We start from the raw sequence: 17,206 nt of genomic DNA on the forward strand, positions 1-17,206 counted from the left end.
ATGTGGCACCGAGGGACGTGGTCAGTGGGCATGGTGGGATGGGCTGGTGGCCTTCTCATAGGGATGTAGGGCCGAACCCGCAGTGCACATCCCCCTGCCAGCAGCAATGAAACGCCACGGGCACAACACAGAACCCCTCTGCTAGCCACGCCCCCTGCAGTTCGATAGCGACGGTTACGTCAGCGGGGCGCACTGCGCCTGCTGGGAGATCCGCGCTTTACGGCAGTCGTGCTCCGTTCCCCGCGTTTTCTGTTTTACGACAGTGGCGCTCGGCGGCGCAGCCGTCGCGCAGTATTGACGCGATAAGGGCGGGACGGGGCTGCGCGCGGCCTTTCCTCGCCGGCCTCCGCTGCCGTCGCTCCCGTATCCGCCGTCATCGGGGCCGTAACGCGGCCGTGCAGGTGAGGGGACGCCGTGGCCGCCTCGTCCCGCTCCGCCGCCCTACCGGGACCGGTCTGCGAGCAGCGCGACCCCCGGCCCCGCCCCGGCGTCACCGCTGGTTCCGGTGGGGCCGAGCCGAGGCCCCCTCCCCCCCTACCTGCACCGGGCTTTCTCCGTGCCCCTTTCCTTCTCCTCGCGGTGGCACCGGGCGGGCACTGAGGGGACGTTCTACTTGTTCCCCGCAGAGCTGTGAGCCATGGCGAAGTTTGTGACCCCCGTGATCCAGGACAACCCATCCGGCTGGGGCCCGTGCGCCGTGCCCGAGCAGTTCAAGGATATGCCCTACCAGCCCTTCAGCAAGGGAGACCGCCTGGGCAAGGTACTGCAGTGTGCTGCTGCTGAGTGAACCCCTGTGCCTCTCCACCGAGCTACAAAAGTGGAGAGCTGGATTAGATGTTAGGAGGTGGCTCTTCGTTTGGAGAGCAATGAGGTACTGGCACAGGCTGCCCAGAGAGTTGTGGCTGCCCTGTCACCTGGAGGCTTTAAAGGCCAGGTTGGATGAGGCCCGAGGCAGCCCTGCCCGTGGCAGGATTTAGATAATCTTTAAAATTCCTTCTAACCTGAGCCATTCTGGGATATGACGTTATATGGTTCTCGAGCACCTTGTCAATTGCGAACATTTTGTGAGGCTTGCTTGCGAAGGTGGGAGTTGAGGAGCATACAGCAATCCCTTGTTTTGCCATTTGAGGCCTTACTGTGGGGGGACACAACATTAACACTGGCTTATTTTGGTTGTTTGTCCTTAGGTGGCGGATTGGACAGGAGCCACATATCAGGATAAGAGATACACAAGTACGTGTTGTCTGATGGCTGTTCTGTTTATTTTGTGCAGAGTTTTCTTCAACTGTCATACCTGCTTTCATGTTTCACACTGGCTCTACCGGCTACCTGCGCACCTCAGCAGGGGAGGCTTCTTAATTTCAGAAGTGTGTCTCACCACTTGGAGAGCTGCGTGGGGCTCTCCCTATCCTTAGGGTTTCCTTGTGGGTTTGTACTGTGTGCTGACTGGTGCTTCTCTGGGAGGCTCAGAGCAGGGAGGAAATGTGGAATCTAATGCAGGACTACTAGTTGGTGCATTAGACGTGAGTGAAGGCTACTGAGGAGAATTTGGGGAGGGTGGAGTGTCATATTTTTGTTTCCAAGGTTCAGAGCAAGATGATTTATTTTATTTCCAGACAAGTACTCATCACAGTTTGGTGGCGGAAGTCAGTATGCGTATTTCCATGAGGAGGATGAGACTAGCTTCCAGTTGGTGGATACAGCACGGACACAGAAAACTGCCTACCAGAGGAATCGCATGCGATTTGCACAGGTAACGCTTATTTTCAGAAGCAGGCTCAAAAGAGGCATAGAGCAGTGCAGAATTACTTTGCCACTAAATTGTCCTCTTTTTCTTTGCTGTGTTTCCACAGAGGAACCTTCGGAGAGACAAAGACCGCAGGAACATGCTGCAGTTCAGCATGCAGACACTGCCAAAGAGTGCCAAGCAGAAAGAGAGGTGCGAGCATCACATACAAGCATTCTGCACTTGTTTCTGGAGTGTGTGAACGTACTGTTGATAAATAATTTAAGTTACTGTAACAGAATCCACAGAGCTCCTAGCAAAGCAGTTCAGGATATTTTACATTTTGCTGATGTGTGTAGTATCAGGCATGGATTTGAAGCAGCTATTTAAGAATTAGGAGAAATTTTGAGTCAAATTTAGGAGGTATGTGTGAGAATTTAAAGCAGGATGTACTCTTTCTGAAAATTGTGTTGTAGTCATTAAGGATAAAAACATTTGAAGGGTGTTCAGAGTGAAGAACAAAGCTCTTAATGCTCCAGGCATTTTGATAACAGAATTCTCAGTAAACGTTTCAGTGGCTTGGTGCCTGAAAGTGTTGTTCCTGTGGTGATTATTTGGAAGTGTGGGAGTCATTGTGGCAGGGAGCTTCTTGTGTCAGGAACTTCTTGTAAGGCTTTTCATGTGTTTGTCGTCATAGGGATCGTTTGCGGCTCCAGAAGAAGTTTCAGAAGCAGTTTGGAGTAAGGCAGAAATGGGACCAGAAGTCACAGGTAAACTAGCTGGGTTTCTCACTCTGGTGATGGATTAGTTTTTCTGGCTGTGCTCATGATACAACTTCTCTGAATCCTGATGTGCTACGTGTGTTTCTCTCTGTTTACCCATTTCACCTCTCACTGCGCAGCAGAAGCCTCGTGACTCCTCTGTGGAAGTTCGCAGTGACTGGGAGGTGAAGGAAGAGATGGATTTCCCACGACTGATGAAGATGCGCTACCTGGAGGTGTCAGAGCCACAGGACATGTAAGCTCCTAAAACAATTCCCTGAATAGACCAAATTTTTGGACAGCAGGAGGGGTCTCTTGGGTTGGTCCCGGTGTTCCTAGCGAAGTATCCAAAGTTGGGAGTGGTAGAATGCCTTATCATTCCCTCAGTCCTTTGTGGTTTGTCAGTGGAGGTATTTGTGTGATCAAGCTCATCCTCCCTTTCTCTCCATAGAGAGTGCTGTGGAGCCCTGGAATACTATGACAAAGCCTTCGACCGCATTACAACGAGGAATGAGAAGCTGCTGAGGAGCATTAAGCGTATCTTCCATACGGTCACTACTACTGATGACCCAGTTATCCGAAAGGTATGTTCACTGGTTTGCCAAATCCAAGGGTGTGCTTCTCATTGCGTGATGTTGTTTAAGACCTGTCACAGTCAGACCAAAGACAAACAAGAAAAATCCACATCTCTCAGCTTGCAAAGTGGAAACAAAGTGGAAACCTTGGTACTTTCATTAGACCTAAGGTAAAGCTAGGTCAAGGCAAAACTGGGAATACTGGCCAAGGAAAAGCAAACCAGTACTTGAACGGTGCAGGAAAAGGAACTTCAGTGTTGAAAACCTGCTTCTAGAGTTTTCTGCTTTTTGGAGATGAGGGAGGCTCAGGGACTGCTCTTTATGATTCTGTCAGCAGTAAGAACCAAGTCCTTCAACAGCAGATTTGCATTTTGTAGTAGGTTTCTTTTTGCTTGTCTGAGCAGGAGTGTGCTTGGATTGCTAGGTAGTACTCCACACTTGGCATAGCTGTCAGTGGTGTACCCAGCAATCTGTCTTTCTCAGTATGGAAGGAAAAATTCACGATCTGGTTTGCTAACACTTCTGATCTTGGCTGGGAAAGGAAAGGTATGTCTGTAAGTGCTGCTGAAACATAATGTTTTCTGTATCCATAGCTGGCCAAGACTCAAGGGAATGTGTTTGCCACAGACGCCATCCTGGCCACACTGATGAGTTGCACTCGCTCTGTGTATTCCTGGGACATCATTGTCCAGAGAGTTGGATCCAAACTTTTCTTTGACAAGAGGGACAATTCAGATTTTGGTGAGGAAAATTCTTGAAAGAAATTTATTTGTTGCTGATCTGTTTCCTGTATGCTTTTATGATGGTGGTTTTTTTTTTTGTTTTTTTTTTTTTTTTTAATTTATTCTATGTCTCAGTGCCAAGACTGAGATACCTGGAGCAAACTGATTGCTGCAATATGTTGCTGACTGTGAGAGTACTTTCAGCATTGATCTGCTTCAGCATGGGTGGTAGAGATTCATTGAAGCTGATAGAAGTTCTCTCCAGGTATAACAGCTTGTGACTGTTTTTTTCTCAGATCTACTGACAGTGAGTGAAACAGCTAATGAACCACCGCAGGAAGAGGGCAACTCCTTTAATTCTCCACGCAACCTTGCCATGGAAGCAACTTACATCAACCATAACTTCTCCCAGCAGTGTCTGAGGATGGTAAGGCCAAGCAGTCCTGGGCAGTAGGGTCTGAGCTGTGAAGAGTCTGGAAATAAGACTTTATTCAGACTTGCTTCATGTAGCTGCTCAGCACGGAAGTGTTTAAATTGGTAAAGGTAGTTTGTACTGGTGTTACGTCAGCTTAAAACAGGTGGGATTCCTTATGGTGAGCAAAGTGACTCTTTGTATAAAATGATTTTCCCCTTTATTTTACAAAGAGGAAATCCCACTCCTATTGGTAAAGTGGGCAAGCTTCTGAGTATGTTTATTAAAGCTGAAGTGCTAAGAGGACCAATGATTACAAGAAAGTGGTTACCATGGAAATGAGGATTTGCATCAGTTGTCTTAATTATTTTAGTGTCTTTTCTGTGTAAGGGAAGTCAGCTGTGGTTGCTATAACAGAATATTCATCCAAGAGGAGAGTTCTAAGTTTTGTTTTGTTCTTGTGCTTGTTTCTGTTTCCGTATACAGGGAAAGGAGAAATACAAATTTCCCAACCCAAACCCCTTTGTGGAGGATGACATGGATAAGAACGAAGTAGCTTCTGTTGCTTACAGGTATGCTGATGTATCTCTTATTCCCAGCTTTGACAAGGGTGCAGGATGTCAATGTGGTTTGCAGGGAAAAAAAAACAATCAAAACCAATGAACAGATAAAGGATGAAAGGATTTTGCTGAGTATTTGGAAAGGTCTGGAGAAGAACCAGGGTCAGAAATAACGATCTGGTCTGTGTTTGCAGGTACCGAAGGTGGAAGCTGGGAGATGACATAGATCTCATTGTCCGCTGTGAGCATGATGGAGTGATGACGGGAGCTAACGGCGAAGTGTCATTCATCAACATCAAAACTCTGAACGAATGGGATTCCAGGGTGAGGAAGAACAAGATCCCAAAGCTAGCTCTAACTGCTTCACTGCTGCCTGACATGCCAGGTATAGCAGGCAAGATGAGACAAACATCTAGTGGTGTCCCCTGAGTTGCCTTCCATCAAAGATGCATAGCTTTGATGGACTAGCACTGTTATTAAGCCTCACCCAGGCATGAGGTAGTTGGTTTGAACCCTATTCTTGTTCCCAGGTGCTCTGTGCAGTAGCTTATCTTTATCAGTGCTGCCCTCATTAACCATCCCTAGCAGACTTCATCTCCTAGCCATTGCTACTGTGTTTCTCCCTTTGCAGCGCAGGGGCTCTCTTTGCAAGTAGAAATTTGCATTCCCTAGTTACGGTATCATAGTTTAGATAGGAGAAGCTTCCCCGTGCAATGGCTGAAGAGATAATTGCTGCTGGCTTGTTAGGTTCACCCTGCTTTTGATTCTCCTCTTAGTACTGCAATGGAGTAGACTGGCGCCAGAAGCTTGACTCACAGAGAGGAGCTGTGATTGCCACAGAGCTGAAAAACAACAGCTACAAATTGGCTCGCTGGACATGTTGTGCACTGCTGGCTGGATCAGAATATCTCAAACTCGGGTAAGGCGGGGTTTTCACACCAAGTATCTTTCAAGTGCATTCTCTGTGATTTAACACAATCTGTATCATAGTGAACTGTTGGTAGAGTGTGGATGATGATAAAATTGCCTCACGGTTTGAACAGCAGTGGGTAAAGCTTGCAGTGAACGTGCCAGTGGTGACCCAGGCCTTAACTTCAGCTGCTTCCCCTCAACATCTGATTGATGTGCCCTCCGTTGTGGCTGACCTTGTAAGACCTCATGCGTGTGACAAGCAGACAGCCTCTGCCATTCCCAGCCTATTTGCTGAAATTGACAACAAGGGAAATAAATGCAGTGACCATGCTACCTGTCAGGAGTTTGATTGAGGTCCTCAGTGCACCATTACTGAGAATTCGAGTAGAGGAGGAGGTTTCACCACAGCCTGTTTGGAACTGTCAGTTTAAAACCAATTGAGTCTGTGCCCTGTTATTGATGGCCTGAAGGAGCTGCTGTGTGTGCTGCCTTCTGCCAGCCATCCAGTTTTGCAGAAATCCAGACCACAGTGCTTTTCCTGTGGTTTCTTTGCACAGCACCAACACTGAGCATATATCGTCTTATCTGTAAATTAAAATAATAGCTGAGGGTAATGAAAAGGGTTCAATCCTGGTAGTTCAATTCTGTATTCTGTTTTTGGGTATGAGGTATCTGAAGTCTAGACTCACAAGTTACCATGCGATTGCTTAGTTTTTATCTGTGGCACTAATTCTTCTCTGCTGCTCTGTCAGATCTGGAATAGTGGAAGGATTCCAGCTGTGGTACTGATGGCAACAGCTGGTGGCCAAGAGATGCTTTTAGCTTTCAGTGTTGGAGAGTCAGGATGGTTCTTCCTTCTCAGAAGACAAAAGCAAACCAATCATGCTGGTTTTATTTATGTCACTTTGGTGGCCGAAATTAATCCCCTGCTACTCCTCTCTTCCTTCTTGCCCACCAGGTATGTGTCCCGTTACCATGTGAAGGACTCTGCCCGCCATGTGATTTTGGGCACCCAGCAGTTTAAGCCCAATGAGTTTGCCAGCCAGATCAACCTGAGCATAGAGAATGCCTGGGGCATCTTGCGCTGCGTCATCGACATCTGCATGAAGCTGGATGAGGGGAAGTACCTCATCCTCAAAGACCCCAACAAACAGGTGATCCGAATCTACAGCTTGCCTGATGGTACCTTCAGCTCAGATGAGGATGAGGAGGATGAAGAAGAGGAGGAGGAAGAGGAAGGTTTGTAGTATACTCAGGTGTTTGTGCTTTTAAGTGATCTGGATGAAAGGGGGAATGTAGGGTGAGGATGAGAGCTAGTGTGGAGGAATGACAAAAGGAATGGGGCTGGGGAAGGTGGAGCCCCAAGGATGCTGTAGTATGTGGTGGAAAAAGGGTGTTGGGAAGAGTTGGAAGGTTGAATGGGAAGAAGAAAGCTGGGAGCAAGAAGTCAGGTTTTGCTTACACATGGACAGGGAGGGAGGGCTTGAATGTATGACAGAGGTATGGGCCCAGAGCACAGGAAAAGAAGCTTGCAAGCTAGCTGTGTTCAGCCTGCCCAGGACTGGAATTCATGCTGACAACGGCAGGCCTTGAGTTCTTCTGGATTTGGATTTTTTTTTTTTACTCCAGTTTCAGAAACGGTGACTACACTATGTGACATATAACAACTCTGGCAGCAGGGGAGTGCAGGCTTCCCACTCCTGCTGCCTGGGCATTCCTACAGCACAGGGAGGAGCAGTGACCCTGTTTCAATTAGGGTGGGGATGTGGCTTTTTCCTCCTGCCGCAGCGGCCCTACTGTGCTTTTTCTTGCAGAAGAAGAGAGCTGAGTACCAAGGGACTGCGACTGGGCACCTCCCTGCACCAGGATCCGCTGGAAATGGCCGGCTGGGCAAAGAACCCGGAATAAAAAGTGGCTTTTCTCTGCACGGCTGTTCTGCGTGTGCTGTGTGGAGCAGCGGAAGAGGGGGAGGGTGGCCGACCACGTGTTAGTAGGAGCAGCGGGCGGGGTGCCTGCTCCTTTAAGGTCCGTCCCCGCCCTCGGCCACGTGGTCCAGCGCGGAGGCGGAGTCACGTGACGCGGCGCGGGGTTGTGGCGGGCCTGGCGCGCGCCCGCAGCTTCCCTTCCCCTTCGCAGACGTGCGCGCGCGCGGCGGCGCGAGAGGAACTGCGCGGGCCGGGTCCATGGTGCAGGTGCGGCTGCGGGAGGGACGCGGCCGGATGCGGCGCGCATGGCGTTCGGGCAGCCACGCCCCGCACTCCATTGGGTGAGGGTGGGGCGGGAGGGTGAGGAGCAGCAGGTAGGTGAGGAACGGCGGGTCCCGATTGGCCGGCGGCCGGCAGGGGCGGGGCCGGCCCGCGCCGGGCGCTGAGGGGCGGCGGTGCCGCCATGTTGGCCGTGCTGCGCGCCGCGACGCTCCCACTCCTCTCCCGGCAGCCGCCACCCTGCCATGGCCCGCGGCCTCTTCCCGCGCCTCGTCCTCAGCGCCCTGTGTGCGGCTGGCGCTGCCGCCTTCCTTTACCACGACTACTGCGTGCTAGGAGCCGGCCCTGCCGGCCTGCAGGCCGCCTACTTCTTGCAGAGGGCCGGCCGCGACTACGTGGTGTTCGAGCGCAGCCACGCGCCCGGCAGCTTCTTCGCCATCTACCCCCGGCACCGCAAGCTGATCAGCATCAACAAGCGGCACACGGGCAAGTCCAACAGCGAGTTCAACCTGCGGCATGACTGGAACTCGCTCCTCAGCCACGAGCCCCGCCTGCTGTTCCACCGCTACTCGAAGCAGTTCTTCCCCCACGCCGACGCCATGGTGCGCTACCTGGAGGACTTCGCCGCCATCTTAGGGCTGCGCATCCAATACGACACCGCCATCGTTCACGTCACGTTGGAGAAGGATCCGCGGGCGTGGAACGGCCACTACTTTGTGTTGAGCGACCAGAATAGGCAGAGCTACAAGTGCAGGTAAAGGGCACGCGGTTCTCCACGTGGCTTTTCGTTTGTGGAGTAATCAAAGGTTGTTTTGTCCGAGCCCACTGCTTCAGGTTGATCGCAGCCTGCTTGAGCGCCTGCTGAAGTGGAGATTTTGCAGCCTAGCCCGAGGCTGGAGCATCGCCACGATGAGCGGGGTGCTGGGGAGAAGTAGCAGCTCCTGGCAGCGTGGTGCTTCTCTCGGTGATGCTTCACATCAGGCACCTGAGGGGCTGGCGGATCAGGCGCAGGCTGGTCGGTACATAAGGTGGAGTGGATTGTTTTCACCTCAGTTAATCCACACACATTTGGAAAAAGCTGAGTTGAAAAGCGTGGCCCACCTTGTTGAGGCCCTTGCTCAATTCAGAAGCAGCAGGAGGGAGCTGGGGAGCAATAGGGCTGAGGGGGCTGTGCTGGAATTGGGTGATTTCAGGTTCCTTTCAACCCAAGACACGCAGTCTCTGATGTTCAATTCTGTCTTTGGCAGAAAGCGGGTATGGCGGTGATGAGTTGATGGTTGGACTAGTTGATCTTAGAGGTCTTTTCCGACCTTAAGAATTCTATGATTTTAAGTCCCAGTGAAGCTTATAAGCTTCCCCAAATGCCTCTTGTCATGCTCAAACACACATCCCACACTGCTACTCAACCATGTTCTTAAAAATCATCTTGGAGTTACTCATGTGAGCATATGGAGTGTATTTCTCAGCTCTCTTGAGAGCCTCAGATCTACGACAGCCGGTCACACTGACTGTCACTTGAAGGTGCGCTGGCTGGCAGGCTTGGAGGGGGCAGAGCTCAGCATGGGACACCCACACACCGTCAGCAAATTGCTCTCAGGAGCTGTGTGAGCAGACACTGCCTCTCAGTTCTGCTGCTTTCTGCTTCCTTATCAATTGCAGTAATTCCTGTAATACTTGGGCAAGCGTTCTTACAGAGAGCTATGAAAACACTGCTGTGTTTACATTTGATGTTAACAATTAGCATTGTTGCAAGTCCTATTCATATTAATTTGATAGCGTTTTAAAATCCCTCTTAAAAAATTTTTTTTTTGTTCCGTTGCATGAAAAGGCAGCACACATTTTGAAACAAAGTAATTTTTAAGCAGCTTATCATCCACCTGTGAAACATGTTAATACTACGGCATGTGTAGTAGTGCTGCACATCTACAAAGAACTGAAGGTTAGGAAATAAGTGAAGCTTGTAAGTACTGTGTCCACACTGACTTCTGCTACACGCAATGCCATTAGGAGCCCTCCTCGTCACCATAATGACAGGAAGGGTAGGAGCAAGTCATTAGGTGAAGCCAGGGGGAAGTTTTACTGAAATTGGAATGTATGCAGCACCAGTCAACCTGGCCAGTCTGTGAATGCCCCATCCTTGGAGGCATTCAAGGCCAGGCTGGATGTGGCGCTGAGCAGCCTGGTCTGGTGATTGGCGACGCTGCACATAGCAGGGGGGTTGAAACTGGATGATCATTATGGTCCTTTTCAACCCAGGCCATTCTATGATTCTGTAGGAGTCACTTCCACTGTGTTAAGAGCAGTGAGATGGAAAAACAGTGTGACTCCTGTGTATTCCTTAATGCTATTCCTCTTTTTGCAGCTGTCTGTTGGTTGCCACTGGTACGTGGGTCCCCAACGTGGTAAACTTCCCTGGCTCAGAGTATGTTGAGGGTTATGAGACGGTGTCTACCAACCCGGAGGATTTTGCCGGTCAAACCGTGCTGATCTTGGGCCGAGGGAACTCAGCCTTTGAGACGGCAGAGAACATTCTGGGTGTCACAAATTTCATCCACATGGTGAGCCGGTCCCGCGTGCGCCTCTCCTGGGCTACTCACTACGTCGGGGATCTGAGGTAGGAAACTATTGTTCTTCCTAAGGCAGCTAGAACAAAAACAATTGAGAGCTGCTGCTTGCTCAGGAGACCAGGAGGAGGAGGAGGAAACATGAGTACTTTTACCTGTAGGTCCTTGGTTTGTAGCAGCCCAGGTTGCAGCTGCTGAGTAGTATGAAACAGGAAGATGTTCCCATGGATTCTGTGTCATTAAAAAGTGCTGGCTCCTGAGTTGGTCCTTTGAACTCTCTTCCTTGATTGCAAGCAGAGGTTGCATCATGCAAGGGCAGCACTCTCTGATCAGAGAGAGCCTGGGGGTCAGAGACCCCTATGTGGTTAATTGTTCTGCTGCGGGCTTCCTAGCTGATTGTCAGCATGCTGTGTACACCCTCTGTGCCTGTCTGTCTTTCAGCAGGGCTAATAGCACTGCTGTACACAGCAGGAATGCAGTGAAAATTAAGGCATTAATGAGTGTTCAGGAACAGGGACAGAGGAGGCAGAGCTCCCCTCTCATTTGTACAAGGCACGCTGGGGAGCGTGCTGAGGGCTCACAGGAGTGGCAGTGATCAGTGACACAGCCATCAGCAGTGTCACCAAAGCTCTGAGGCTCACCCGGTAAGCTCATCCCATTTTCAGGGGCTGAGACCAAGCCCTGGATCCAGCTGTGCCCGTTAGCCTTTCTTCATTCCCTTTTCTTTGCAGAGCAATTAACAATGGTTTACTGGATACCTACCAGCTGAAATCTCTGGATGGACTTCTGGAAGGTGACCTGGAAGATCTAGCTATTGTCAAGGACAAAAAAGGGAAGCTGCACATCACACTTCGGTTCTACCTGGAGAACAGGAACACCAGCGCAGGCATCGATGGGATCACCCTCCCTCAGGATGAACTGGATAACTTTGCTACTCGCGCGCCATATGACCGTGTCATCCGCTGTCTGGGCTGGAAGTTTGACTTCTCTATCTACAACAGGTGAGGCAGAACCAGTGTCTAGGGAAGAATGTATTTATAGCAAGAGACTGACAGGCCAGGGCAAGGAGGAGGGGAAGGCCAGGTAGCGTGATCACAGCTCTTCTGCTGGTAGCACTGCCCAGGCCTCCGTGTGCTCCAGGTTACCTGGTGCTGCACAGTCCTGTGTTTGTGTCACAGCAGGAATGTGTGCTGCTGCCCTCTGACTGACAGCTTGTAGGGGTGAGCAGGTGGCAGTGCTGGGCCTTGGATGTTTTAGGAAAAGTTTGTGTCTTCATAGCTCAACGGGTGGACCTGCCAAATCGAGAGAAGGCAGCGTTCTTTCAAGTGAGGATGGTACAAATGCAGATTGCTACAGAAAAGCTTCATCTGCTTTTTTTTTTTTTTTTTTTTTTTCTTCTGAAGATGCAATTTTTGTTTCACCTTTGTATCCTAATGTATTCTTCAGCTTGAAATGGTATTGCTAACTTTGCTATCTCCTGAAGTTCATTGTCAGTGGTTCAGGCTGGTATTTGATGGTGGCCACAGCTACCCTGAGAGGTGTGCCCTTTTCTTCTGGAGGATCCTTGCTGACCTTATGCTCTTGGGAAAGTAGTGAGTTCCACTGAAGGCAACAGAAACATGGAGCAGTGTCTTGCTGTGGCTGCCGTGTGATATGTGCCTTATCAGAAGCCCTCTTTCTTTTTCCACCCCTACCCTTCTTGACAGCTTGCTATTCTGTTTTGCACATCAGATCCCTTAGAATGATGCCAGGAAGAGGGAATAAAAGCAAATATCCTCAGATCAAACCCAATTACGAGTCCAGAGGCACTCGAGGGCTCTTTGTTCTTGGCACTGCTAGCCACTCTGTTGACTTCAGGAAATCTGCTGGGGGTTTCATCCATGGCTTCCGGTACACAAGTGAGTACTGGGGCTTATAGAAAGGGCAGGGGCTGGGGTTCAGTGCTGCTTTCCAAAGAACAATTCATAGCTTAGTGCTAGATAGAAAAGGGTGACCCTTCATCTTGTGCTGGCAGTAAGAATAACAAAACATAGCCAAGATGCAGCTGCATAGTCTGACGGGGAGGAGAGGCCATGGAAGCGCCTTGGGGTCATATCTGAAGTCTTTGATTGTCTGTCTTTGTTTTGTCTTGTGTCTCTCTGGCCCGCCGTCTCTTATTTATGTAACAATAAATTTCTGCCTGCCAGATGCTGTGCCTCGTGGCAGGCTGTGGGTGAGAGGTCTGTGCTGCCGTGTTAAAACCCAGCAGCTTTCAGCAGCAGGGAGAATTTCTGTTTGTGTGTGCGTTCATCCTTATCATTATAGAGCTGCTCAGAAGAAATGAAATACCCCAGGGACCCCTTGCCCCCTTACCAGCCACTCAGCATCACATCAGCTTTCTGAGGGCATCTCCACTGCAGCTGGTAGCAATCTGGGCGGGATGAGCAGTTAAGCTTCTTTATCGTATCCTGCCAGGATCTGTGTGCAGCAGAGCAGTGGGATTTTTCTTTTTTTTTCCAAATGTGCAAGGCTGGATTTTTAAATAAGCTGTCTTTGTTTCTCTCAATGTCTCAGCTCGTGCAGTCCACCGCCTATTGGAAAACCGTCACCATGGTGTCCCCTGGCCATCCGCAGTCTACCCTATTACACAGCTGACCAATTCCATCATCAAGCGGGTGAACGAGGCCTCAGGCCTCTACCAGATGTTCAGTGTCCTGGCTGACATCATACTGCTGAGAGAGTGAGTGAGTGAGCAATTATTCCCAGCACCGTGTTCCACTGTTTCGTTTCCTTTTCTTCACTGTCGCTGCCTTTGGTGCCACCACAAAAGTTGCTGCATTGCTGCCATTGATGTCACACAGGCAGATACCTCAAAACGTGTACCGCTGCCATGAGTGGTGCTGCTGTCCCCAGTTCTGCAAATTATTTCCTCTTAAAAGTCTGAGATGGTCCAGGCATTTCTGCTAGGCTCGGAGTTTTTGTTCTCTTTCACTCTCCCTAGGGAAAAACTTTCCTTGGGCACTGTTAGAGGAATCTCAGAGTCTGGGAGTAGAATGAAGTCTTGTAACAGTATATGCAGCCTTTGTAAGCTCTGCATCAAGCCCAGCCCAAATCTGTAGTGACTAAAAATGATAGCTATCTGATGGCTCTTTGGCCTTAGCCTCAATCTGCTGAGGGAGTGTTGGATCCCAGGTGGTTTTTCTCCAGCAAAGGTCTTACGGTTGTGGTTGCAATTCGTAGGAATGCCACAGTGTTTGAATACCTGGAAGAATACCCAGTTGGAATCTTGGCTGAGCTGGAAACACAGACAGGGAGAAAAGCCCCTGCTGGGCTGTTTGTTGTCGTCATGGAGTACGGCAGGAACTTCTCAGGAGATGACAAGGATGTCTTCTACTACAACCGAGCTGTGGGAGAGGCACAACATGCCTGGCAATCCAACTTCTTGCACCCTGTTATTTACTACTACAAGCGCCTCCCTACAGGTAAGCTTTCTAGCCTCTCTGTTAATTACCTGATAAGAGCAAAATAGAGAGAGATAAAGGTAGTTGAGAGCCAGAGTGGGTATGAGGCAAGACTGGAACATGCTGCAGATCTCCTCCTCTACTACCTTCACATCCATCTTGTGAGGCGCTTGCTGCCACTGTGTGAGCTGAAGAAAAGAAGCTTCCATTAGTCCTGCCAAAATGGGGCAGGTTATACTGGAGACCTCACATTGGAGAAGATGAATAAACAGATATGCTGTCTCCAGAGTCATGAGGCAGTGATGAATGTTGCCTGCCTTTGCAGCCTGCAGTGCTTGCATTCTGCAGAGTCCTGACAGTCAGAGTTGGGCTGTTTTGTGTTCCTGCCAGAAGGAGGTTGCTTTCTGTGGCCCCATCAGGTCCGAGAGGCTACGTAGTGATTGAAGCAGCCAGAAACAAAACATTTGAAGATGAATATTTTATCCAGCAAACTCACTCAGAACACATTTCCTTGGGAAATGCATGTTCTGAATCTTCATCTCCAGAAGCCTCGTGTTCAGGGTCTGCCCTGACTTCCCCAGAAAGGAGTATGATTGGTAGCAGCATTAAAGCTTGAACACAATTCAGCCTGGCTGGCAGTCTGTACCCGGAGAGAACAGGAGCAAAAAGTGAAATGACAGGAAACACTGTGGTCAGCGATAAGGGGCAGCTCTGCGGTGGCAGGGCTCTTCAGGACAAAGCTAACACGGGATTGTAAATAAAAGTAAGGTAGGGATTAGCAGGTCAGAACAAAAACTGAGCAGCTGCTGTAGTTGCTTTCTGCTTTCCAAGCCCTTTTTAATGCAGTTTTGATTCTGAGAGGTTCCCTTAATATTCTATTGGCAGAGCGTGAGATGAGACTTCATCCCCCAGATTTGCCTCTCCCCCGCCCGGATGCCATCCATCACATTGTGGAGGATTTTCTGACAGACTGGACAGCCCCAAACGCTCACATCCTGCCACTGAGGCGCTTCTTGGAGAACTGCCTCGGCACTGACCTGCGCAATTTCTTTGCAGGTAATTGGAGCCCCCGGGGTCGAGGATGCAGGAGGAGGAGGAGGGGGGATGCGAGGGACGTGTGACAGGAGTGATCTCTTCTGCAGATAACTGAGATTTCCCTGTGATGCGCTGACACTCACTGTGACACCTTTCTGATGCACTCCCCAGACAGTAGAATTATAGAATCATAGAATGGCCTGGGCCACAAAGATCATCTAGTTTCAACCCCCTGCTGTGTGCAGGGTCACCAGCCACCAGACCAGGCTGCCCAGAGCCACATCCAGCCTGGCCTTGAATGCCTCCAAGGATGGGGCATCCACAACCTCCTTGGGCAACCTGTTCCAGTGCTTTACCACCCTCTGTGTGAAACACTTCCTCCTAATGTCTAACCTAAACCTCCCCTGTCTCAGTTTAAAACCATTCCCCCTTGTCCTATCACTATCCACCCTCATAAATAGCTGTACAAACAGGAGAAAGTGCTGGTGCTGTGTGTACGTTCCCAGATAGCCTTTGCTCTTGCTCACCTCCACAAAAAGACTGACCCAACTGCGCCTGGATTCATGAACATATGAGATTTGGTTCAGTCCCCTTTCTAGCTGTAGTTTGCCTTGTTCTTCCATTATCCAGATGTTCCTTTTTGCCATCAGATGCCTGATCTGTTCTCATTTACCCCGGGTGGGATTGTTTCCAGCAGGAGATGAGTGAAAATGGGGATGGAAAATGGATATGGAAGCTGGAGAACCTCTGCTGCCTCCTTTTTTGGTCTGACAACCTAATGGGGGAACATGGCACACAGCCAGTTCTCTGGCATGAATATGATGACAGAGGGCTGAAAACTCAAATGTTTTTTCTGTCAGTGTATACTGGAGGTGCCAATCCACATCTCCTCATACATGCAGCATTGAGTCAGTTACTCTGCTGCAACCCTGGTGCAAAGCTCCAGGTGGGAAACTCCACTCTTCCCTGATCCTTTCTGCCTTCTTTTCTAAGTGTCTTCAGGAACTTATGTGAATTGTTCTCTAAATGGTTTCTCTGGTGAATCTGATTTTTGTTTTTTATGTTTTTCCTGGTAGAATCCTGTTTCCTCTTTGCCCTCACACGTCAGAAGCTGCCTCCCTTCTGTCAGCAGGGGTATGCAAGAATGCAGGGGCTTATTGGGAATGAGAGGCTCCGGCGTCACGCGGTGGATGCTGGCCTGCTGGAGGATCATGCTGTCATGGACTTCTCAGGTGACAAACTCCCTGACAGCCGCCAAGGGTCCCAAGACCAGTTGCTGAAAGATCATGTGATACCACTCCGTCCTCTGCACCATTTTGTTCATGCCAAGGATGAATTTTAGAATTTCTCACACCACGTGGAAATCCACAGGTGCTGTTGTGACAATACTGTAACAGAGATCCACGGCAGGATTCTTCCCTCTCCTATATGCCTTTTACATCCCAGCCCCTTCCACTGATCATGAATTGCCAAAGACCTGCCCAGATCTTGCTGTTACAAAAAGGACCAACGTGCTCTGAAGGATAAGTCAGAGCCTGGAATCCAGTGATGCTGAGGCTCCTGCTTTGTCCTGGCGGAGTTCAGAGTTGCTTGAAGATGGTGTTTGTGTTTCTGTAGTAAACCAGTAATTTACAGCGACGTCCAGGGGTCGAAAAAGGGAGAGTTTAGGAATTCCTGTCACCTGCCTCTTCCGAGGGAACTGGCTTATGTTCTGGTTCAGCCTGGTGGAAGCTTTCAGGTCACTGGATGCTCTGTGTACTTGAAGATTTGTTTGCGTGCTGAATCCTGACGTGGTGCTTCAAACCAAACAAACTTCATGGCAGTTTCCCTGCATTTGAGTTAGGGCAGTCACGAAGCTTGAGTGGAGAGAGGTGGTGGCTTTTAGTTATGGTATGAATAGGATAATGTGTCACTTCCTGCAGAGCAATTCAGAACATTCCCTCTGCAGGGGTGAATAGCTTGCTTAGAACACCTAGGACAGAGACAGTTACACTGAACTCGACCCTCCTGTCCTAACATTTTTTTTTTTTCTTCCCACACCAAAAAACCTGAAATGTTACCCCTGTGTTTGACAAAGCATGACCAATATTTTTTCTATTTGCACTATGTTCCATCAAGAAAGTTTTGGGTGAACTTTGATGTTGTTAAAGTGCTCATTCTCTTATTTCTTTTTATCCCCTCCAGTCATCTTGACGTCTAACAAGCATTGACTGGTTGGTTGTCTGCACTTTATTGCTTGCCTACTATTCACATTTGTCAGTCTGTGGGTTCCTGGGGGTTCTCTCCAAGGCCTTG

The 17,206-nt window shown here is 49.6% G+C and overlaps 2 protein-coding genes across 3 annotated transcripts; both read left to right on the forward strand.

Annotated features, from left to right (window-relative positions):
- Positions 1–268: 268 nt before the first annotated feature.
- On the forward strand, positions 269–7,593 carry EIF3D (eukaryotic translation initiation factor 3 subunit D). 2 transcript variants are annotated; one of them, XM_048956590.1, is made up of 15 exons: positions 269–401; positions 627–760; positions 1,188–1,233; positions 1,617–1,753; positions 1,854–1,939; positions 2,424–2,496; positions 2,628–2,743; positions 2,939–3,071; positions 3,656–3,803; positions 4,081–4,211; positions 4,683–4,768; positions 4,951–5,080; positions 5,533–5,675; positions 6,627–6,907; positions 7,483–7,593. In XM_048956590.1, exons 2-15 carry the CDS (start codon positions 638–640, stop codon positions 7,494–7,496), a joined length of 1,647 nt encoding a protein of 548 aa, XP_048812547.1. In that variant the 5' UTR covers positions 269–401; positions 627–637; the 3' UTR covers positions 7,497–7,593. The 2 variants fall into 2 exon arrangements, with proteins under 2 accessions (XP_048812547.1, XP_048812556.1); XM_048956599.1 differs by having other exon boundaries at positions 2,631–2,743.
- Positions 7,594–7,701: 108 nt separating this feature from the next.
- On the forward strand, positions 7,702–17,050 carry FOXRED2 (FAD dependent oxidoreductase domain containing 2). The gene is made up of 9 exons (XM_048956579.1): positions 7,702–7,860; positions 8,105–8,626; positions 10,235–10,486; positions 11,168–11,437; positions 12,168–12,334; positions 12,990–13,155; positions 13,656–13,897; positions 14,762–14,932; positions 15,988–17,050. Exons 2-9 carry the CDS (start codon positions 8,118–8,120, stop codon positions 16,251–16,253), a joined length of 2,043 nt encoding a protein of 680 aa, XP_048812536.1. The 5' UTR covers positions 7,702–7,860; positions 8,105–8,117; the 3' UTR covers positions 16,254–17,050.
- Positions 17,051–17,206: the final 156 nt, after the last annotated feature.

The sequence above is a fragment of the Lagopus muta genome, chromosome 1 (genome assembly GCF_023343835.1).
Source record: "Lagopus muta isolate bLagMut1 chromosome 1, bLagMut1 primary, whole genome shotgun sequence".
NCBI lineage: Eukaryota > Metazoa > Chordata > Aves > Galliformes > Phasianidae > Lagopus > Lagopus muta.